At 47.3% G+C, this 23,831-nt stretch overlaps 1 protein-coding gene across 1 annotated transcript in view; it reads left to right on the top strand.

Annotated features, from left to right (window-relative positions):
* CPSF3 (cleavage and polyadenylation specific factor 3) overlaps positions 1–11,212 on the top strand; it is a 244,970-nt gene extending 233,758 nt beyond the window's left edge. The window contains exon 18 of the mRNA XM_078647825.1: positions 11,014–11,212. Within this exon, the coding sequence (XP_078503951.1) occupies positions 11,014–11,115 (102 nt within the window). The 3' untranslated portion in view covers positions 11,116–11,212. The remainder of the gene's footprint in view (positions 1–11,013) is intronic.
* The last annotated feature ends 12,619 nt before the right edge of the window (positions 11,213–23,831 follow it).

Below are 23,831 nucleotides of genomic sequence, written 5' to 3'. Positions count from 1 at the left end.
AATTGTCTCTGCCTTTGCAACCAGAACAGGCATTTGTCCTTCAGTTCAAAGTGCGTTTCCCGCTGCCCTTGTTTGAGCTTGGGATCACCTAATAGAACAATGACATATGGGTATGTTAATAAAAGGCAGATCACTATTCTCTTCTCTTACCTCTGTGTTAAGCTCATTACCTTCCCTCTACCGACTGTGCATAGACCCCTGCTGGTTCGCAAAGTCTTTCTTAGTTGCCTCGCGAGATGTACCACGTTTCTGCTCCTGGTCTCATATTTAGCCCTATGGGGGTCAGAAGTAGAGATGGAATTTTGAGAATGTGGGGATTCAGACCTGGTACTAAGAGTTAGGGTATTCATTTCAGCCTGGCAACTAGCATTGATTCCTTTTCCTGTGGGTGGGACTAGACTTTCCACAATAGATTCAAACAATTCTGCAAATTTGTCTACCCTTGCAGCTAAGGAGCTGAGCTCGTCTTTTACAACAGATCTAAGCTGGACCTGCGAATCCCCCATCAGGTTCATTACCCATACTGGGTAGTCCAATGACACTCGTGCAATGTCTATGTTGCCCATTCTTATATCTGGGTCATCCAGATTCCCTCCGATGTCAGGCGTCCTACCATTGAGCTTCTTTCTCTTTGCCCTCGCTGTGTTTGTTTAGGTTCCCCTTGGCAGGGCCAGTGTCGGTGGCCACTTTGCGCGAGTAGACTTTTGGTATTTAGGGGGTGGACGTACATGTTAAACAGCAACGGGCTCAAGGAGGAGCATTGTGGCACCCCTTGTTTGATGGTATGAATACCTGACGTGAAAGGGGGGCTGTCACCTGGAACGTCCTCCCTGCGATAAAAGAGCCGCTCTAGGGCAGAGCCCACAATTCCAGCCTCCTCCAGGACGTTGCAGCAAGACAGAATGGGTCACAGTGTCAAATGTGGCACTGACATCCAATAAAATCAGTGCAGAGGTGCGCCCAGCATCTAGAGCTGTCCGTAGGTGTTCAGTCACAGCCAGGAGTGCTGAATCAGTGCTGTGACCTGGATGGAAACCATTCTGGGAGGAGTCTAGGATGTTGTTGGTGTTCAGGAAATCAGTAAGGAGGGAATTAATGTAAGTCTCCGTGATCTTCGCCGCCCAAGGTAGGAAGGAAATGGGGCGAAAGTTCTCTGGCTTAGCTGGGTCCAGGCTGGTTTTTTTGAGCAGAGGTACCACCTTGGCCTGCTTCCAATCAGCGAAGCGGCAAAGCCGCATGGCTGCTGGCAGCGCCTGGGGTGAGATGACTGTCATGAATGTAGACCTAAGGAGGTGGGCACAAACTACTCCCGTCGTCCAGATCCACATAGTAACAGCCTGCGACTTGGGGCCTAGTGTGCCGAGCCCTAACTTGTCCTACTGACTGAGTAGACTGTCCCTTGGGGCTTAGCGACATGGGCCCTGGCCGTTCCTGCTGTCGAGGCCTGCACACTGTGAACATTCTTACCTACTCTGGCCTGATTTCTCTCCACCCCCTGTCTTTCGCTTAACCCTCATAGAGGAGACAAGTGGCTTCAGTTGGAGGCTGGGGGGCAGAAGCCAGTGAACTTCTTTCACTGAACCCTATATTAAGTGACGACAACTGGGAGCCCCGGCGGCTTATGGCTTGAATCACTGCCTGTTAGAAATGGGAGGCTCTAGTTGGCAGAGGTAGGTACCTTTGTCCAAATAGGGACCCTTGCTTCTAGTCAGGCTAAGGGGGATACATTCCTAAAATATCCCCTGCTCACCCACTTGGTAGCTTGGCACGAGCAGACAGGCTTATCTCAGGCAGTGTGTAAAGCATTTTTGAACACATACAGTAACCCAGTGAAAACACTACAAATGACACCAAACCAGTTTATAAAAATAGATAATCTTTATCTAAACCAAAAACAAGACCAAACAACAAAAATCCACAATAGAGTATTAAAAATAAGGCTTTCAAATGGTAGAAATAGTTTAGTTCAATGCAAGTTGTAAATGTGACCCATTTCTCAAAAGTACCTTAGATGCGTCACGCAAGACAAACAAAATGGCCGCAGAGAAGGTGATGCGTCGGTTCCTTGCATGCAGGGAAGGTGATGCGTCTGTTCGGTGCTTCGGAGGAGGTGATGCATCGGTTCCTTACTGTAGTGCAGGGGAGGTGATGCGTCGATTCCTTACCGGAGTGGAGGTGATGCGTCATTTTTTTTACTGCGTGGGGAGTTGATGCAGATGTTTTTACTGCGTCCACCAACGATGCAACAGTCTTGGCGCCTCAATGCGATGCGTCGATCCGGTACGATGCGTGGTTTCGTGCAGCCGTACAGCTGGCTTGCTTCTGGATTGGTGTGGGGATCTCTGACTTCAGAAATCGTTGCACCTGATGCATCGTGCGGCGATTTCTCGGGCCGCGGTACGCGCTACAATGGGTTTTTTGGTGATGCATCGGAAAACAGGTGCGGTTGCGATACTCTTCTCCGATGTTGTATCGATTCTCTGGTTGCCAGCAACAAATAGTCTCTAGAGGTCCTAAACAGCAGCAGGCACCTCTTTGCAGGATGGAATTCCAAGCAAGGGAATTCAGGGGAGCTGGTGGTGAAGTCTTTGTTATCTCTGAGACTTCAGAACAGGAGGCAAGCTCAGTTTCAAGCCCTTGGAGATCTTCCTCAAGATGACAAAGCAAACAGCAAAGTCCTTTTCTCCTTTCCTTGGCAGCAAACAGCCACTGCAGGCTAACCCCAGACAGCAAAAAGCACAGGGGCAGTATTCCTCCTCAGCTTATCCGGCTCTTCTCCTTGGCAAAGGTTCCTCTTGATTTCCCAGAAGTGATCTAAAAGTCTGGGGTCTGGGCCCCTCCTTTTTATACACCAAAATCCTTTGTTCTCTGACGTCGGAGAGTATCTGTACCCGGCCAACACCAATTATGTGGGGCACTTTGCAAGTGCACAACAACCTCCTTTGTCAGTGTGAGCCCTGACTCCAGGCACACCCTATTCAGGTGAAGGTACCACTCCTCCCACCACTCCAAATGCAGACCAGGCCTATTTAGCCCAGCCCTGACTCATCAGACTTCTGGAGCCGCTGCCCTTCTCCAGCCCCTGTCATCCAAAAGCCAGAAATTCAATACATAAACCTAGCAGAGGCACACTGGATGGATGGGCACGAAAAGATCTACTTTCTGAAAGTGGTATTTTCCAACACAATGTAAAAATCACCCTCACTAAAAGATGCATTTTCACATTCTGAGTTCAGGCATGCTAAACTTTATTTTCCTATCTTGTTCCCAGGGTCAGTTATGTTTATAAGATGTTATAAACAAACTCCCCATTCTGGCCCATGGGAACAGATAGCCTTGCAATAGTAAAAAACGAAATTGGTAGTATTACACTATCAGGATGTGCCACACACATCAGGGCATGTCCTACCTTTCACATACAATGCACCCTGCTCATAGGGGTAACTTGGGCCTACCTTAGGGGTGACAATATGTAGACAAGGAAAGGTGTAGGGACTGGCAAGTGTGTGCACTTGCCAAGTAGACATGGCCATCCCAGACTGCACACTGGCCCTACAATGGCAGGCCTGAGTCACATTTTACAAGCTGTGCTGCAAGCCCACCAGCAGCATTTGATTTTTTCCGGCCCTGGGCACACATAGTGCACCGTACTAGGATCTGACAAGTAGGTCAAATGAGCCAATCATGGAATCACTAATCCATATCAACAATTTATAAAGGGAGCACTTGTACTTTGGCACTGAACCGCAGTGGCAAGGTTATCAAAGCATCTAGGCCAGCAAAACTGAGTCCAACACTCATCAAAACATAGGAGACCAAAGCAAAAATGGAAGGGAGTCCCATGCCTATGGTGCCAGGTCTAAGACTGACCATCTGGCCCCCCCTAGCGGGGGTTGGTGGGTTGCGCTATCCCCTGGGCGTTCAAGCCTTATAGCTTTGGGAGCACCTGGCTACCTTAGCATTTGGGAGTGAGCAAAATTACCCAAAGCTCCTGATCTTGTGAAAAGACATTGCAGACTCTCCTGAGCCAGGTGAGCCTGGTGGACTAGTCTCTAAACCAAGCAGCACAAAGAGGTGAAGTGATAAGGGGACTGAGCCGACCGGCGAGCTGGGATCCACCAGAGTGTGGACTCTTGGAATATGGTGAAAAATGGGGGCCACCACCTATGCAGCCAAATAAAATGGACAAGTACGCTGTAGCCATGATTACTGCTGGAGTTCATGATAATGGGAGCGGGACGGTGTTAATGATCTTAGTGTGGAGCCTTGCCCAACAGGGGAACCCTTGTTTTAGGTGATCAGGGAAACTATCCAAGGGTTCACTGGAATCTAAATTGGATGCAGTGACTGTTGATGTCACTCTTCTCCGGGCAAACTTTAAAGAAATCACAGAGAAGGTCAGGGCTGAGTCACCTCTAAGTCACCTGCAGTTAACCACCAAGAGACTTGAGTCAAGTACAACTCTTTACTAAGCAACATGCTGTTTTAGCTGCCAATTTTGAGGACCTTGAGGGAAGTGTGAGGAGAAACAATATTAGGGTGTGGAGGGTGCCATCGAGGGGGCCCCAGGGCCCAGCATCTATCTTGTGCTGGAAGAACTTACCAAAATACTCCATCCTAAGCGCCTATTCAACTTGTTTACAATCAAAAGGGTGCATAGTCTGTGGGTGCCTCTGCCGCAGCGGGGGACCCCTCCTAGGACCAGTATCGCAAGGGTGTTTAATTACAGAGACCAATGCGATTTTGCAAGCTTCTCGATCCTATAGTGACCTCGTTTAAAAACATCACAATCCTGTTTTTTTTCCTGGACTTCACACTTCGAGTGCAGTGACAAAGGCGCAGTTTTGATGCTGTCAAAATAAAGTGTTCCGGGAACAGAAACTCAAGTATGTGATGTTATAACCGGTGCACCTGAGGGTGATAGCATAAGGTAAATCCTGACATTTTACCTCTCCTGAAGAGGCCTGGGAGTTGTTAAATGGGTGGCTGAAGGAACAAGCTGGAGCACCAGCTGGGGCACCATGGAGGCAGATCAGACAGTGGACACAGTCAACCCAAATTCACTGCAGATTACTAACCACCCCTCAGGAATAGACCATATACTACCTGCCCTGAGAGGCCATGTGATCATGAGCCGCCCCGAGCCCACAGGTTAGTATGACTTGAACAATTAGTGATAATCTATGTGGGAAGCAGGCCTTGGCTCTGGCGGCGGTAATAGGCGCTGAGTGGATCCTGCCTGGAGCCCTCCGTTGATGGAAGGGGGTGAGCTATGCTGGTAATGACTTGCACTGCAGAAGTATGTATCCGTGGATTGCGAAAAGGGTACAGTTCAAACGTTTTTGGTGTCTGTGTCATAGTCTGGTTGAAGCGGTGCTCCAATATCTGCATAGGCAAGCCCCAGACCTAGTCCTCCTGCAGGAAACACACCTGAAAGGTAACCAGTATAAGGCCATGGACCGATTTCGGTACTCCCTGCCGATGCATGCAGGTAACACCACAAATTCTAGGGGGCAGATATCCCCATTAAAAATAAAATAAAAAATCAATACCCTTAATCCCAGCCCACGCTTGGTGCGATCCTCTAGGCAGGTTTGTGGCCCTGTCAGGCAGATGGGAAGGGCATACACTGAACATCTGTTCAGTGTATACCCCACCGAAGCAACAAGCGCAGACATTTGCTGACATTGGAACCCTACTTTTATAGATGGCAACCGGGATCCATGTAATGGGAACTCAGTAGCCGTCCCTAATGGGTAGAGAGTCTAGGCAGTATTCCCAGGGAGACTGATTCACTAAGGGCCTGGGCTTGGTGTTTCTCTTACGCGGCCACAATCCTGGGGCACCACACGATACCTGCTTCACAGCGATGCATAGTCTTCGATCAGCCCCATGCGTTTAAATTCAAGGATGCAAGCCACCCGGGGATCTCTTATCACTCTCCCGTGGGCATGACCGTGCATGCCCAGTTACAAAACGTACGTTACCCCCCCCCAGGATTGACCCCTGGCACTTAAAGTATAGGGCCTTCAAAGACAAATTGAGAGAGAGGGTTGACTAGTATTTCCAAGAAAACCAAGGCACAGTTGCTTCAGCTTGCATTTTCCGGGAGGCTTTTAAAACAATTATCAGAGATTATGCGCAAGACCTAATTTGGGGGGGGGGGTATGAAGGAACACAGACTGCAGCGTATGTGCAGCACCTCCATAGAAGAGTCTCAAATTCAAGCACGTGCTCCTAACTAAAGAAACACGAGTGGGACTAGGTTTGCGTCCCTTGATCGATTGGGCTTCTGCCCGAAATGTTATGGTTGCGTACGACTTCTCTACTGGGACCCGCTAGCACGAGTCTGAGTCAATACCATGCTATCCCGCATCTTTGCCCAAAAAAGGGGCATGCGACCGGGGTGTCCTCACTCCCCCATGTTTGCTGTGGCACTTGAGCTACTGATGGCCTGGGCTCATAAGGACCCCCTTAAATGGGCTGCGAGTACTGCTGAGACGTGGGAGGAACGGATTTCCCTTTTTTGCTGATGGCATATTGCTTCATGTAACTAAACCACTTCTGTCCATAGATGGGGTACTGCAGGGCTGGGCGATGTGTGGAGGGCAGGCGATGATGACCTTTGAGATCCTGCACCAAGATTATGGAATGGTAGAAACCGAACACTATAGATACTTGCAATTACGGCATGCCTTTTGACACCATATCCTGGAGGAAGACCAACTGCCAGAGGCCACACAACTGGAGGTCCTGATGGAGAGCAAGGCTGTCTTCATGACATATAGGAAAATAATTTAAAATGCCCCAGACCCACTGCTAGCCCCGTGGAAGGCCTGGGAGGGTGACGTGGGGGCACTTGAAGACGACTGGACAGCAACTATCCAAGGTTGGGGGGACTCGCCACTTTGCCTGAGGGGTTGTGGACGAGAAGGTACTCTCTTTCATATACTATGGACTTGCCCGTCAATACAGCTCTACTGGAAGAGTGTTGTAGGTTATGAGCAGATTTCCCCCTGGATGCTAAGCTGCTTCTTTTAAATGTCTTGGGAGAAGAGACCAGCCCGACCTAACAAATGATCTGGCTGATAGCGACCGCAATTGTGGCTAAGCGGAACATAGCATGTACCTGAGGAGCAGGGTCCCCTCCCCGACTGGAGGAGTAGGAATCTGACCTAGACAGGTGTCAAATGGCATGCAAGTGGTCTACCAGAGTAGGGGCTGTCCCAAGAAATGGTACAAAGTGTGGGGCAATTGGTGCGCCTATCAAGGCAACTGATCAGGAGGGTGAGATCAAGGGGAGTGGGTAAAAGTTGTGTAGCATCCCGAAACTCAATTTGTAATAAAGTAAGTCGCTCCATGTTTGTGCAAAAAACCCTACGAGTGCTATTCCTGTGTCTAAATGAATGTCTGCACTCTTTCCTATGTACGATGTGAAATGTCTCAGTCACTACATTTCTTGTACTCATACACTTCTTTTCTTTTTCAATAAAGACTTTTAAAAAAAATGTAGGAAGAAAAGGCAGGGCTCCAAAAAGGGTTAATATAATTAGTTAAAGAGGATAGTACAAGGAGAATATTCTCTATACTTCGTAATCCCCAAAGATGACTAGTACACTAGGTCCAATATTAGACCTCAACCCACTTGATTGTTGTGTAGTGTCAAACCACTTTAAGATAAACTCAGCAAGACATGATTCTGCTACTCTGCACAGGAGATCACATGACATTCTTAGTTTCAAAGAACTGCTTCCATATCTCCTTCCACGAAGCGCACCATTGCTAACGCAAGTTAGTGGTAAATGAACAATACCCTTTAGGGTTAAGACTGCTTCATGGGTAATTACCAAATTTCTAGTGGTGGTTGCACCATATCTGCAGTGCAGCTCCGTTCATGTCAATCAGGAATTTTGTAAAGCGCACTACTCACCCGTGAGGGTCTCAAGGCGCTGGGGGGGGGGGGGGGGTGCATCTACTGCTCGAACAAGTCTTGAGGAGTCTTCTGAAGGTCAGGAGGTCCTGGGTCTGGTCTTCTGAAGGTCAGGAGGTCCTGGGTCTGCCATAGGGGAATGGGGAGGGTGTTCCAGGTCTTGGCGGCGAGGTGCGAGAAGGATCTGCCGCCGGAGGTCGCTCTTCGGATGCGGGGGGCGGTGGCAAGGGAGAGGTTGGCAGAGCAGAGCTGGCGGTTGGGGGTGTAGAAGCTGAGTCATCTGTTGAGGTATGCTGGTCCGGTGTTGTGGAATGCCTTGTGTGCATGGGTGAGGAGTTTGAAGGTGATCCTCTTGTTGACGGAGAGCCAGTGCAGGTCTCAGGTGTGGTGTGATGTGGCTGCGGCGAGGGATGTCGAGGATCAGGTGTGCAGAGGCTTTTTGAATGCGCTGAAGTAGTTTCAGGAGTTTGGCAGAGGTTCCCGAGTAGAGGGCGTTTCCGTAGTCCAGCCTGCTGCTGACGAGGGCCTGGGTGACTGTTCTTCTTGTTTCGGTGGGGATCCATCTGTAGATCTTGCGGAGCACGCAGAGGGTGTTGAAACAGGAGTAGGAGACGGCGTTGACCTGCTTTGTCATGGAGATAGTAGAGTCGAGTATGAACCCCAGGTTGCGTGCGTGGTCGGTGGGTGTTGGAGCTGTTCCTAGTGCCGTCGGCCACCAGGAGTCGTCCCAGGCTGAGAGGGTGGGGCTGAGGATGAGGACCTCTGTCTTGTCCAAGTTTAGTTTCAGTCGACTGTTCTTCATCCACTCGGCGACGGCTTTCATCCCCTCATGGAGGTTGGTTTTGGCATGAGGGTGTCCTTGGTGAGGGAGAGGATCAGCTGGGTGTTTTCAGCGTAGGAGATGATGTTGAGGTTGTGCAGTCGGGCAACGTGGGTGAGCGGTGCCATGTAGACGTTGACCAGTGTGGGGATGAGCCCTGGGGTACGCCGCAGATCTCGGTGGCTTTGGACCGGAAGGGGAGATGGGGTCGGGGGGGTTGGGGGAGGGAGGCGGGTTGGGGAGGGAGGCGGACACTGTGTTCTGCCTGAGAGGACTGAGGTGGTCCAGTCCAGGGCCTTCTCTTGGATCCCGGTGGCATTGAGGCGGGTGCGTAGTGTGCGGTGGCAGACCGTGTCGAAGGCGGCAGACCGGTCCAGGAGGATGAGAGCAGCGGTTTCTCCGTTGTCCAGCAGAGTGGGTGGATATTGTGACGATGTGTCTGAGTCCAAGGTTGTCGATCAGGGTGGTGGAGTTGGTGTCGTCGTTGTTCTCAAGGTGGAAGTTCAGGTCCACGAGGAGGATGTCATCCGTGGAGCCGAGGGCGTGTGTACGGACTAGGTCGGCAATGGAGTCGCTGAACTGTGGCCGTGCCCTGGGGTGTCTATAGACGAGGGTTCCTCTGAGGGTGGTGTTGGGATCGGTATGGATATGGAAGTGTAGGTGTTCGGCAGTGCTGAGGGTGTCGTCCGTGTTGGTTAAGACTCCAAGGGTGTTCCTGTGGACGATGGCGATACCTCCTACTACTACTCCGTTGGTGCGGTCCCTGCAGGTGACTTTGTAGCCCTCCGGGATGGCTATGGCGATGTCTGGTGCCAAAGAGGGGTACAGCCAGGTCTCTGTCAGGAAGGCGACGTCTGGGGAGGTGGAGTCAAGTAGGTCCCAGAGTTCAACGGCGTGTTTGTGTGCGGAGCGAATGTTGAAAAGAATTCATTTGAGGTGGTTGCGTTCTTTCCCGGTGGGTTTGAGCATTGGATGCTGGTGAAGCTGCAGTTCCGGCAGGAGAAGGGTCCATGGAAGCGCTTTGGAGTGCGGCAAGGCAGCATGCGTGTTCTTGTCCGGTGTTAAGTGCGTGGAGGGTGCTGGCATCGTAGCGGTGTCGGGCGTTCGTGGGGGCCAGGGGTTCTGGTGCTGGGCGTGGACGGGCTCAGACTGGCTTGCCTTCAGCGCGCCAGCGGCGCGACTGCACAGCGGTCACCATATGAAGGGGAGGTGGGCGGGAGCGGAGGCAGGGAGGTGGGAGCGTCTGGGGCGGGGCAGCAGCGGCGTGAAAAGACGGGCGGAGAGACACAAATGAGGGTACAGGCAACAGGTTATGTGGGGAACAAAAGTTAACAAAATGCAGCAAAATAGACACAAGGAATGTTGCAATCCACGAGGAAAAACCGAACTAAACTCTTACTGTATCTTCAGGATGACTGACTAATAAAAAGCAGCAACAACCAGCAAGGCCAGGTACCCATCCATCTACATAACACAGATTTTAAATTTAAGGAAAAATGTATGGATTACTTGTTTATAATTACATTTTTTTAAATGCAAGGGGGGTGGTGATGTGGATTGCAGAAGGGGTCCCTTTCATAGAACCAGCAGTATTGCCGACCTAATAGGCAGATATATATTCTTGCAACTGGGGTTTTTGATGGATTCGATACCTGTTTGGTAAACACCTATGCCCCTAATGTAGACGATAAGGCATTTGTCTTGAAATGATAAGGCTGTTAGAACTATGTGTACATTTGAGAATTGTTTGGGAAGGGGACTTTAAATGTCTGCTGGATTGCATTTGGACAAACACTCCTGCCCACCAGCACCACCGGGTCTTAAGCCCAGCATCGTCGAAATCTGATGGCTCAGTCATAATCCTGTTACTCACATGTACATGAGATGCACAGCTGATTCTTAATGCACCAGTACACAAGCTGTTTCACTTTACTACACATATCTTCTCTTAACCTTTAGGTGGAAAAACAATTTGAGGTCGCGTCTTTGTTATGTTTCGTTGCGGGTTTCTGGAAGGGGTCATGACTCGCCTTAAAACCGAAACATTTTACTTTGAAGAAAAACAACTTTCAATTTGTTTGCAACACAAGATGGCAGAAATGTGCAAAGCATGTGACTCTACAGCTTGCAATCCTATATTTACGGGTAAGTAACACTTTCACCTTTATTGCTTACTAAGTCTGACTTTAACTAAACCTTATTTTGTACGTTCCGCAACAAATGCTTGTAATTTTCTGAATGTATCAATGCTTGTGTCTTTCAGACTGTGGAATGCGAAGAGGGTATTGATGAAGATGAAACTCTACGGGAAATGGTGGAATTAGCTTCGCAAAGACTATATGATGCTATGAATCCAATGGCCTGATTTGATGTGTCCAAGAGAGAATACTTTGAGATTGTAAAGAGTCCTAACATAAGAAGTTAATTTTGTTTTGGTTTTTAAATAAAATTATAAATGGTTATCAGTGTTCTGTTATTTCTCTTCCTCCATAGTGAAAATGACTAATTCCGGTTGATATCGAAAATATATTTGAGTGAAATCATAAATGCCTCAAATCAGTGGTTTAACTTTTAGAAATAATACATATAGCCTGCTTTTTTTACCTTCCAAAATATGGGCTTGGGCTTTATTAACCTGTTTGCAGAAGAGCAGTATTGTCAAGAACATCCTACATTTCAGGGAGGAATGGGTAGCTTTGTGTACGGAGAGCTTATTTTAACGTTTTGGCATACTGAGAAGCACAGGTGGTCGCTCACCAACTCGATTGAGAGGGAAACGAGAGGGTGAAGTGAGGACAAAGGTTTCCAGTGATAGAGAATTTTGCAGCAGAAATTAGGGAATTTTCTTCAGTCCTGCTGTAAGTCATTCTTCTGATTTGAATAGTCCGTATGTAGTGAACTTATTCATGTATGCCCACAAGTAATACAGTGTCAGAATCCAGCTTAGAGTACACTACAATATGAAGCAACATAAAGAAATGCATTTAAGCAATTAGATTAAACGTTTTGGGATTGATTGTTGCAGCCGTTATATAGGTTTTGCAATGTCTAAAACGTGGGAATGGAACGGGGAGAGCTGAGCATCTGATTTATTGATGGAAGCATGGCTTAAAATGAGTTGAACACAAACTTAAGTAAACCCAGAATGTGTGACCTTTATGACATGAATTGGTATGCCCAGTGTCCTATGTAGATCTGTTAAAGATAAGGGCGAGGAGGGGCACAGCAGTATAGATTGTCGTTGAGAAATTGTGATGTTGAGTTTCTTTCAGTTTCGTGTGCGCTCTTGGGTCGCGTTTCCGTCAAAACGCGTTCAATTAATGGACTGTGGTGTAGGCATCGTGATGCAGCTGCATCCCCAATGGAGGCACTACGTTAGAGTTCAAAAATAATGATTCAAAGGAGAGTTCAATTTGAGATTTGTAGTTTTAATCGTTGAAAAATTGTGACATTTTCTTCATAGATATTCAAATCATATCTAATCCAAGCTTAGAAGTTGGCGGTAAGAAAGAGGGAACGCCTCCGATGCATTTCGGGCTGATAGCCCTTTGTCAAGGAGCGCTGTGGGGAAGATGAAAGGAGCTGTAAGAACCGGGGTCTGATGTATGCTATGAGTTATTATGTTAAGCTGTGCCGATCAATGGTGTGGACGGTTGGAGCTCAGGGGAGTGAAGGATGTGAACCGAGTAGCGTCAGCGCGTGACGAGTTCGGTGGAAGGTGAGGGGAGGGTGCGCTCAGTCAGCACTCCAAACGGTGTGGTATTCTACTTACTTCATATCGCGGGTGAAAAGCCTCGAGCGTTGCCAAAGTGAGTACGGGCGAGGTGCCTGGAGCGAGTGAAGGCGCGGGGAAGTTTAAAGGAAGGTCGCGTTGGTGCATTAGAAGATGGACTAGGTGTGAGTGTAACTAGAAGTCGAGGTCTAATGTGGGGGCCATATTGGAAAGGTGATTGAAAGGTGTAGGGACGCAAGCAAGTACAATGCACATGGGTAAAAAAAGGATCAAACAATGCAGTGGTCATAAATATGTACAATTAAAGGTAACAACTGAGTTCGATCCGGTCGTTAAGACCGTAAGGTTTAAGCGATTGCAAACGATAAATCCATTCCAACTCTCTCTGGAGTAAGAATTTTCGTGTGTCGGTGCCTTCTTTTTTAGAGATGGTTTCAAGAACGATGAATCGGAGTTGGGCGATAGAATGTCTGGCTTCAGCAAAATGTGTTGCAACGTTGGATTTTTCATATTTCAGCCGGATGTTTGATTTATGTTCGTTTAACCGTGTTTTAATTTTGCGTTCGGTTTTACCGACATATAGCTTGCCGCACGGGCATTTGAGTGCATATATGAGGTTCGAGGTGTCACATGTGGCATTCACTTGGAGTCTAATCGGATTGCCCTTCATTGGGTGTCTGATAGTGTTCCCTTTTATGATGGAATTGCAGTGACTGCAGTTCAGGCATGGTTGGGTACCTTTGTATACCATGGATTTAGGAGTAGGTTTGGATAAGATTTCCTGTATATTCTTGCTTCTTGAATATGCGAATAATGGAGGTTGTTGAAACATGTCCCGAAAATCTGGGTCCACTTGTAGGATGGGCCAATGTTTGAGGATGATCTTCTTATACATGGTACTAAATGTGGAAAATTTGGACACCATAACGATACGTTGATTTTCTTTTTTGGGCTGTTTGATTAGAGACTCTTGTCTGGAGATTTTCTCCACTCTGGTTTGTGCCTCGGTAAGGACGGTTTCTGGGTACCCTCGCTGTAAGAAGCGATCATATGTTTCTTTTATGCGAAGATTAGCTGTTTGTTCATTGGATACTATGCGTTTGACGCGTAGCATTTGCGAGTAAGGCATATGTTTTTTGAGAGCTCCCTGATGGAAGCTAGAAAAGTGAAGGGTGTTATTGCGATCAGTTGGTTTCCTATATAGGTCGGTGCTGAAACCTTCAGGTGTAATCGTGACGTTCACATCTAAGAATGAGATAGTATGATCGCTGATTTGCCATGATAATTGAATCCGTTCATCTTTTTTGTTGAGATTGGTGAGGGCCTCGCTCAAAGATTGTTCAGTATTGCTCCAAATGACGAAAAGGTCATCGATGTACCGTACGTACATGCTGGTGTTGTTGTGAAAAGTGGGGTCTGCATAGATGTGAAGTTTTTCGAAGTTCTCCATGAAGATGTTAGCATATGTGGGAGCTGCGCAGTTTCCCATCGCCATTCCGGACAACTGTAAGAACCACTGGTTATCATGCTGAAAGTAACTATGGTACAGGGTGAAACCCATCAGTTCCATGATAAATGCTTGCATGTTGGGATCGATGTCGCTGTTGAGGAGGGCTGCTTCTATGGCTTCGATGCCACCTTGGTGTGGTATTGAGGTATAAAGTGCACTGACATCGGCCGTGCATAGAATGTATGTCTTCTCTTCGTTTATTTGAATTTTTGAAAGTTTCAATAAAAAGTCGGTGGTATCTTTAATGTGACTGGTAGATTTAAAGACAATTGGCTGAAGATATTTGTCGATGAATTTACCGGTAGGTTCATGCAATGATCCTCTGGTTGATACGATAGGCCTGAATGGTGGGTTGTGAAGGTCTTTGTGAATCTTTGGACTCAATTGGATGGTTGGACTCCTGGGGAACTCAGTTAAGAGAAAGTTTTTTGTGCGGTCTTCAATAATGCCATTGCGATGTGCTCTAGTCACGATTTCTTGGAGAATGCTGAGAAACTCCTTTGTGGGGTTGGCATCAAGTTGCATATAGATAGTCTCGTCTTGAATGTGTTCTTGGAGTCGTTGATTGTACATAGCAGAGTCCATAATAACAAGGGCACCTCCCTTGTCGGCTTTGATACATTTAATTTGTGAGTTGTTTGCTAGGGATTTCAGCGTGTCTCGGTCTTTAGTTGTGAGGTTTGAATGTTTAGATCTTTTGTTGAAGTTCATTTTGTCACTTTGGCAACGCTCGAGGCATTTCACCCGCGATATGAAGTAAGTAGAATACCACACCGTTTGGAGTGCTGACTGAGCGCACCCTCCCCTCACCTTCCACCGAACTAGTCACGCGCTGACGCTACTCGGTTCACATCCTTCACTCCCCTGAGCTCCAACTGTCCACACCATTGATCGGCACAGCTTAACATAATAACTCATAGCATACATCAGACCCCGGTTCTTACAGCTCCTTTCATCTTCCCCACAGCGCTCCTTGACAAAGGGCTATCAGCCCGAAATGCATCGGAGGCGTTCCCTCTTTCTTACCGCCAACTTCTAAGCTTGGATTAGATATGATTTGAATATCTATGAAGAAAATGTCACAATTTTTCAACGATTAAAACTACAAATCTCAAATTGAACTCTCCTTTGAATCATTATTTTTGAACTCTAACGTAGTGCCTCCATTGGGGATGCAGCTGCATCACGATGCCTACACCACAGTCCACTATGTAGATCTGTGTCATACAGTTTTCATGAGTGTCTCTTCACTTTCATCACAAAAACAAGGGACACATTATGTAAAACTGGCTCTGAGCTATTTGTTTGTTCTATTCCTTTTTAGTCTTGCTAGAGACCACTTTAGCGGTTTGTCAAAACCTCCTGTCACCACTAACCAGAATACATATACAGTACACAACATATTGTATATCATATAAAAAGTTAGACAGGAGGGGTGCAAGGCTAGCGTTTATACAAGATGGCGGGTCCCTTCTGAGCACGACCGCTTCGCTTCCTGATTACCAGCCCTGACCACCTCCTGAAAGTCTTACTGCGTAGACCTGAGATGAAGGAGCTCTCATTTTTAGGGACTCCGAGATCCAGAGAAGCCCGTTCACCCTACAAGTCATCCCGATCCAGTGTGCCAGCTAAGATGGCAGTGTAGGCTACTCTACCAACGAGCAGAGCACGTGCGAGGCATCAAAACGCCACTGCCTTGCAATCACAACTGAAGTCTTCGGCGTTGCTATTGAGGGGTATCTGCATAAGTATTAGTATTTATTAAGCGCAACATTCATCCCAAGGGACATCATGGCGCTATGACAGCGTTATTCCGGTATGGCAATGACGATTATCCTGACAGTTTAGGGCCTGATATTTCAGTCAAAAAGGTAGTGCGTGTTTTGGTTATGTTTTAGGGAACAGCCATGTTTTCAATTTCTTCCTGAAGGACAAATGTTTGTCCGTTAGCCGAAGATCTAAGGATAGCTCGTTCCAATGGATGGCCGCCAGATTGGAAAAAAACTGTCCTCTGCTCTAGCCTTTTTTATCTGTTAAGTCTTGGCCATAGCCTGATGACGGGATCTCAGTTTTCGTGTAGGCATATAAAATCCAATTTTATATCTTAGGATTCGAGAGCCCTTTTTATGTAGACATGAGCTTGAACTTAGCCCTTTGGCAAATGGGCAGTCAGTGTAATTCTTTCAGACTTTCGGATGCTGAACAATACTTGCTGTTTTTGCAGACCAATGTAGCAGCAGCATTCTGGACCACCTAGTCTAGTCTGCTACACAGTAGTGACTGTGTAATTGATTTTCTACAATTTAAAGCAATCCATGAGAAAAGTCTGCACAATAGTTTAATTTATTTATTATTATTTATTAAGGAGTTGTATATAGCGCTGGCCAGACAGAGCGCTTTACAACAGTCGGAGCACGAGAATCAAACAATCTAGTGGTAATATACATACTGGCTCAAGGAGCTTTGGAACTCTCAGTACGATGTACATCATTAATGCACGTATGTCCTATAGTGTCCTAGTTGTGTGCATGTTGACTTGAGCTAAGCCTCCATCGGGGAGGGGGGATAGAGGCAGGGGTCAGGTAGGAGGTAGAAGTCTTAATGTCACAGTAGCAGCGTGCTGCAATGTGCAGGCTTTTGCGCTTCGACAGCAGTTATCGGTTCGAGAGAGAACGATTGAGGAAGAGGTTTTTGAGCTGTCTTTTGAATTTTACAAAGGAGAGGGTAGTCCTGATATGGGCTAGAATGGCGTTCCAGATTTTGGGCACATTTCCAGCGAAGGACCGGGCTGCGGTTTTTTTGCTTGCTTGTTTTCAGAGGGATGAGGAGTAGTGTGTTGGAGCTTCTGAGGTTTCTTGAACCGACCGGCCTTCTTGAGTTTGGAGGCCAGGTAGTCTGGTTTACCTGTGTGCAGGGCTTTGTGCATGAGGCAGGCAGTTCTGAAGCTGGCACGCATTTCGACTGGGAGCCATTTTAGTTCTCTGAGTGCAGGTGAGATGTATTCATATTTCTTAACTCCGATGACCATTCTGGCTGCTGCGTTGAGAGTTGTTCTGAGGGGAGCTAAGTGGGATTTTGCTGTACCTGTGAGGACTGCATTCCCTTAGTCCAGTCTAGACCACGCCAGTGATTGAGTAGCTTGTTTGAGGTCATTGGGCGGTATGAATGGTTTTATTGTGTTGAGTAGCTTCAAGTTGAGGAAGGCGCTTTTGCGTAGTTCTTGATGTGTTTGGCCATGTCAAGTTTTGGGTCTAGGGTGATTCCCAGCGATTTTACAGAGTCAGCCAGGGTAAGATTGTCGTTGAGAGCATCAATAGCTTTTAGCCATTCTACGGTTTGGGGGTTCTCTTCATTGTTGGAAATAAGAAGGGTTTCTATTTTGTCTTCGTTTCGAGATAGATCTGGGTGTTGTCTGCATATAGGTGGAAGTGGATGTTGGCTTTTTTGAGTATGGTGGTGAGGGGTTCCATGTAGATTTGAAAAGTTGTGGAGAAAGCAATGATCCTTGGGGTCACCCCTGCTGACTGGGTGTAGGTCGAACGAGAAGTTTTTGATTTTGATTTTTTGGTGCGGTTGTGGAGGAAGGAGAAGAAGTAATGTAAGATCACCTCATCTACACCTACCCTGTCTTGAACCACCTTAATGAGTAGATTATGGTCAACCGTGTCAAAGGCGGCCGATAAGTCCAGGAGAATGATTAGGCAGCATTAGTCCCTATCGAGTGACTTGTGGATATCGTCTATGATATTAAGTATCACGGTCTCAGTGCTGCAGCCTTTTCTGAAGCTTGATTGGTGGGGGTCTAGAAGGTTGATGCTGTCCATGTGTTGAGTCAGTTGTAGGAGGACGCATCTTTCTAGGATTTTGGATAGGAGAGGGAGATTAGAGACGAGTCTGAAGTTGTTCAGATCATTCAATCAATCAATCAATCAGAGCATTTATATAGCGCACTACTCACCCGGTGGGTCTCAAGGCGCTGGTGGAGGGGGGGTCTGCTACTGCTCGAACAGCCAGGTCTTGAGCTGCTTCCTGAAGGCAAGGTGGTCCTGGGTCAGGCGGAGGTGGGTCGGGAGGGAGTTCCAAGTCTTGGCGGCCATGTAGGAGAAGGACCTTCCTCCTGTGGTGGCTCTTCGGATGCGGGGGACGGCGGCGAGGGCGTGGCCGGTCGATCGAAGTTGGCGTGTGGGAGCGTAGAAGTTGAGGCGGCTGTTGAGGTATCCTGGGCCTTGGTTGTGTAGGGCTTTGTGTGCGTGGGTGAGGAGACGGAAGGTGATTCTCTTGTTGACCGGGAGCCAGTGCAGATCTCTCAGGTGTTCGGAGATGTGGCTGCGACGGGGGATGTCCAGGATGAGTCGTGCTGAGGTGTTCTGAATCCGCTGGAGTCTCTTCTGGAGTTTGGCGGTGGTTCCGGCGTAGAGGGAGTTGCCGTAGTCCAGACGGCTGGTGACGAGGGCCTGGGTGACCGTCTTCCTGGTCTCGGTGGGGATCCACCGGAAGATCTTACGTAGCATGCGCATGATGTTGAAGCACAACGAGGAGACGGCCTTGACTTGTCTGGTCATGGAGAGGGAGGAGTCCAGGATGAAGCCCAGGTTGCGTGCGTGGTCTGTTGGTTTGGGTGCGCTGCCCAGGGCGGGGGGCCACCAGGAGTCGTCCCAGGCAGAGGGTGAAGATCCCTGGATGAGGACTTCCGTCTTCTCCGAGTTCAGTTTCAGGCGGCTGTTCATCATCCACTTGGCTACGTCTGTCATCCCTTTGTGTAGGTTGGCTCTGGCGGTGGCGGGGTCGTTGGTGAGGGAGAGGATCAGCTGGGTGTCGTCGGCGTAGGAGATGATGTTGAGGTTGTGTTGGCGTGCGATGGCTGCGAGGGGGCTCATGTAGACGTTGAAGAGGGTTGGGCTGAGCGAGGAGCCCTGAGGAACGCCGCGGATGACTTCTGTGGCTTCTGATCTGAACGGGGGGAGGCAGACTCTGTGTTCTTCCGGCGAGGAATGAGATGATCCATTCCAGTGCCTTCTCCTGGATTCCGACGCTGCTGAGGCGCTGCACTAGGGTACGGTGGCAGACAGTGTCGAAGGCCGCGGAGAGGTCTAGGAGGATGAGGGCCGCTGTTTCTTCGTTGTCGAGCAGGGCTCGGATGTCATCGGTGGCTGCGATCAGGGCGGTCTCGGTGCTGTGGTTGGCCCGTAAGCCAGACTGCGAGAGGTCGAGGGATCCGTTCGTCTCGAGGAAGGCGGCCAGCTGCTTGTTGACGGTCTTCTCGATGACTTTTGCAGGAAACGGGAGCAGCGAGATGGGGCGGTAGTTCTTGAGGTCGGTGGGGTCGGCTGATGGCTTATTTAGTAGAGCGCGGAGTTCGGTGTTCATTGGTGTCCAGGCCTGGTTTTTTCAATAATAGCGTGACTTGGCCGACTTTGAGGCAGTCTGGTATGACTCCGGTTCTTAGCTGTTTATGATCTTGCTCCAGAGCGGGGCTAGATGGAGAGTTTAAGCTTTTTGGCCAGTCGGGCAGGTATAGGATCTAGGACGTGAGTTGAAGGTTTGGAGGTGGAGATCAGTTTTACTATCTCCACTTCCGGGATAGGGTTGAAGGATTTCCAGGGTTTTGGGGGGTGCTTGGGTGTGATGTCTTCTGTCCCTGTTGATGGGCTCCTGTGGGGGTGACTGCGGTTGTTGCCCAGTGAAAGCTCAATCTTGGTGTTTTTGTCATTGACGAAGTTGGCAAAGTTGTCGCACCGATGTTTGGAGGCCGGACCTGGGGATGTAGGGGCATTGAAAGTTTGTTGCCTAATGAGGTTTGAAGAGTTCTTTGGGCCTATTTTTTTGCGTTGCCCAGAGCATTGCCGAAAAAGTAGGTCTTTTTGTTCTAGATATGTTTTTTGTACTTCCTGCGAACTGATTTGAATTTGAAGTGGAGGTTTGTGGAAGGGTTGTTCCTCCAGAGTCTTTCTGTAGCTCTTAGTTGTCTTCTTTCTGAGTTAATGTCTGTGTTGAACCAGGATCTAGATGGAATGTTCCTGACTTTAGTTTCAAGGGGGCTTATTGGTCCAGAATGGAAGTCATAGTTGTGTTGTAGTGGGAGCTGAGTTCTGTTGTGGAGAGATCATCTGTGGGGAGGGGAAGGAGAGAGCTTTCCCTTTCTTCTAGGTCAGCCAAGGGAATCTGAGTTAGATTTCTCACCCATTTGGAGGGGTGGGGTCTTGCGTGGGGGATTGCTATAGGATCGTTTGGTTGATGTGGAATAGGATGATGTGGTGGTTGGACTAGTCAACGGGCAGGATGTGGTCGATCGTGACTCTCGCTGGGCAATAATAACTAGGATTGCTCCTCTGTTGTGGGTTTCCCCTGAGCAGTGTTGGGTAAGGTTGTTGGTGTATAGAAGGCCATTCAGGGTTTGGATTAGCAAGATGTTTTCCTCATTCCAGTGTAGGTTGAGGTCGCCTAGAATTAAGTTGTTTGAGTCTCGGAGTGAGGAGTGAGCAATCAAGTCAGACAAGTGTTCCCTGAATGCGGTGGTGTTGCCTGGAGGATGGTAGAAGAGATGGCAGAGTAGTGTTTTGTTGTCACTTGTCTTAATGTTGGCGGTTAGGCATTCAAAGGTGTTGTAGTTGAAGGTGTTAAATTCCGTTACGGAGATGTTGTTCTTGTGTAAGATTGCTATACCCCCTCCTCGTTGGTATTTTCTGTCTTTGTTGATGATTGCAAATCCTGGTGGCACGAGCATATCTATGATTGGGGAAGAGAAATCATCTGAAAGGAACATGTTAGTGTTAGATTCTTTACCTTAGAATATCCCCAGGCGTCCGACTGGATCCGGAAAGTTTTCGCTAGCAGTACCTCTGCGCATCAGTAGGTGGCATCGTGCTGCTTCGCGTCCGTCGCTGGCGTCATATGCACCGAGATGACGTCACGGAGACTACTTAGGCGCCACCCATGCGCGCTGTCAGTTCTTTCTTTTTCCGCGCCAGTAAGCGCAGATCCGGTTAGAGCACGTACCTTAGTCAAATCAAATCAATACAAGCTTTATTCGGTATAAAAAATATCCGTAAAAGCATTCTACACAATAAAACTTAATTCAGGGCAGAAACATAGTGATAAAGAAAAACATTTATTCATATTATAATCCCCTTCCCCCCCCTCATAAAATGATTTATTAAATAAAGATACGTATTTCATTATTAATATATAGACTTCATTCTAATCAATAACATTTCATGGGGTGCAAAGAAATACAACAAGCTTTAACAAGATACCTGAAATAGAGGCAAACATCTAGTCAAGTAATCAGTCTCAAAGACAAGCGATTCCAAATATGAAAGCATTTTCCTTCGTTTAATTGCTAATTGAGTGAAGGAAATGACCGCATTACAGATCGTAACATGATTTAATTGACGTATAAAGAAGAAGGCGGTTTTATGGGAATATAACTTATTGGAAATAAAAAGTGGACACAGAATCGATTTCCTAAGATCCCTGTAAAAATTACAGAACAAGATAAAGTGCAATGTGCTTTAGGCAGATTTACCATCGCAGGGGCACATAGGAAGGTTTGCACTCCAGTTACCCATCTTAGGAAATGCTATCTGAAAATGCAATGTTTGTAGCCTTAGTCTAGTCAGATAAAATCTAATGACTATAAGATAAGGTTGAGTGCCTAATGAAAAGGGCCCTTCGCTAAATGATCTAACATTTGGTTTAGTGCATAGCCCTGCCTCCCTTTTTATCTTCCTAGACCCAAGGAGTTTCTTTTTAAGCTCCCCCTTACTGTAGTTCTCCATGGATGGTGGGTCTTTAAAAACAACATTCACATCACACTCGATCAGAAGATTATGGACATATTTTAACCATGGTATCTTCTTCCAGTGATCCAATCTTCCTTGGTAAAATAAGTTTCTTCCTTTGTCAAAATTCGATGCCATAAATTGATGGTCAATACACTAATGAAGTCGCTTAAAAAGGGGACATCTGTTTCTCTATGGACAATATAGGTAGCAGTAGAATTAGAAACTGACAACACCCTACGCAAAAAAAAAATCCATATTTTTTCAATATGGAGGGATCTGCCATTCCCCAAAGGGCGCCACCATAACATACCCCAGAAACACATTTGCTCCCATAAAGTTTTAAAATCTCTCACAGGTTTATTACCTATTTTTTGTGAGAATCTAAAAATAGCCTCACTTGTCCTTAAAAATTTCTATTTGCTTAGGTTAATATGTGCATTCCAGGTACCTTTACAATTAAAAAGTAATCCTAAATTTAAAAAGGTAGTGGTCCTCTCAATGGGTGCACCATTTATGAAGAGGGTACTCTGTTTAGTTTTACATTTCCCACAAGTCATAACCAGAGTTTTAGATAGATTGATTGCTAGGTCTTTATCAGTCATAAACTTGGTAAAATTATCAATCAGAAGCTGAAGACCGTTTGCAGTCCTGGAAATCAGGACTGCATCGTCTGCATATAATAAAATAGGTGTTGCGCGTTTACATACAATAGGGGCATCAGCTTTAAGACCCTGTAGCAAAGAATCAACTCCATTAATATATAATGAAAATAAAAGTGGTGCGAGAACGCAACCTTGTCTAATACCTCTTGTAACTTTAAAGTGCGTTTTGCATTCCCCTTTGGGTCCATATCGTATCTTAGATGTTAAATGGGCATAAATTTGAGACAAGAGACTAATGATATTAGTTGGAGCACCCATCCCTTCCAGCGTTTGCCATAACATAGTATGGTTCACTAAATCAAAGGCGCTGGAAAGATCGACAAAGCATAGGTGGAGGGAACCCTCCTTTGCACGGGTATATTTTCCTATGATAAGCTCCAAATGTATACATTGTTCAACCGTTCCGATTCCTTTTATGAAGCCTTATTGGGTTTCAGTTAATATATTTCCCTCCATCACCCAACATTCCAGCCTGTCCATAAGTTTAATGTGCAGTCAAGCAGGGAAATCGGTCGGTAACATTTGGCACTAGCTCTATTGCCCTTTTTAAAAATTGGGATGATCACACTTTCAACCCATGTTACGGGCAGCGACCCATTAGTAACAGCTTTTAAAATTTTTAATAAAATGGGGCACCAAAAATCAGTGTTATATTTAAAAATATCTATCGGGACACCGTCTGGGCCTGCCGCCTTCCCACTTGCACTATCTTGAAGGGCAGTTCTAATCTCCTCAGCAGTGATTATATCAATCTTTCCAAAAGTTAACAAGATGACATTTCCATCCTTGCCCTTATTAATACAACATTTAGTGGGGTTAAAAATTCCCTCAGTGCCTTGATGAGAGAGACATGAACGTTGGCTAATCTATGAGCTGTGGATGGAAGCCCAGGTGCAAGGATGATTTAGGCTGGGAGCCCGTCCTGTTCAGGATGGGAGGGTGGGAGTGACGGCCTAGTTCTTATGGGTTATTACTGGGGGATCCATTGGAGGATGAGGCATATGCTCCCCTGTTGGGAGCCTGGCCGCCATCTGTCCGTGACAGGTGCTTCCATGTTTTGGACGTGCGGGGTGGAGGGGGAGGATGGGGGGGGGGAGGGGTGTTCGTGGGATGTTGGGGGGGGCCTTGCTTGCGTGCGCTCTGTTGCCTGCTGTTTGCCATGTACCATGCTGGCTGGATGCTGGAACTTCTAGTACTGTACTCGTTATACTGCCCAAATGTCCACTGTTATGGAGGGAGGGCGGGTAGGCCCCGGGTCACTACGAGTCATGAGCTGGAATGTGAGAGGGATGCTCGACAAAGTTAAGCGGGGTGCTGTGTTTCAATATGCCAAAAGGGTGGGCGTGGATGTTCTTCTGTTGCAGGAAACCCATTTGCTAGGCACCAAAGCAC

The sequence above is a fragment of the Lissotriton helveticus genome, chromosome 6 (assembly GCF_964261635.1).
Source record: "Lissotriton helveticus chromosome 6, aLisHel1.1, whole genome shotgun sequence".
NCBI lineage: Eukaryota > Metazoa > Chordata > Amphibia > Caudata > Salamandridae > Lissotriton > Lissotriton helveticus.
The sequence above is the reverse complement of the archived record's forward strand: the minus strand, read 5'-3'. Positions and strand labels throughout refer to the sequence as shown.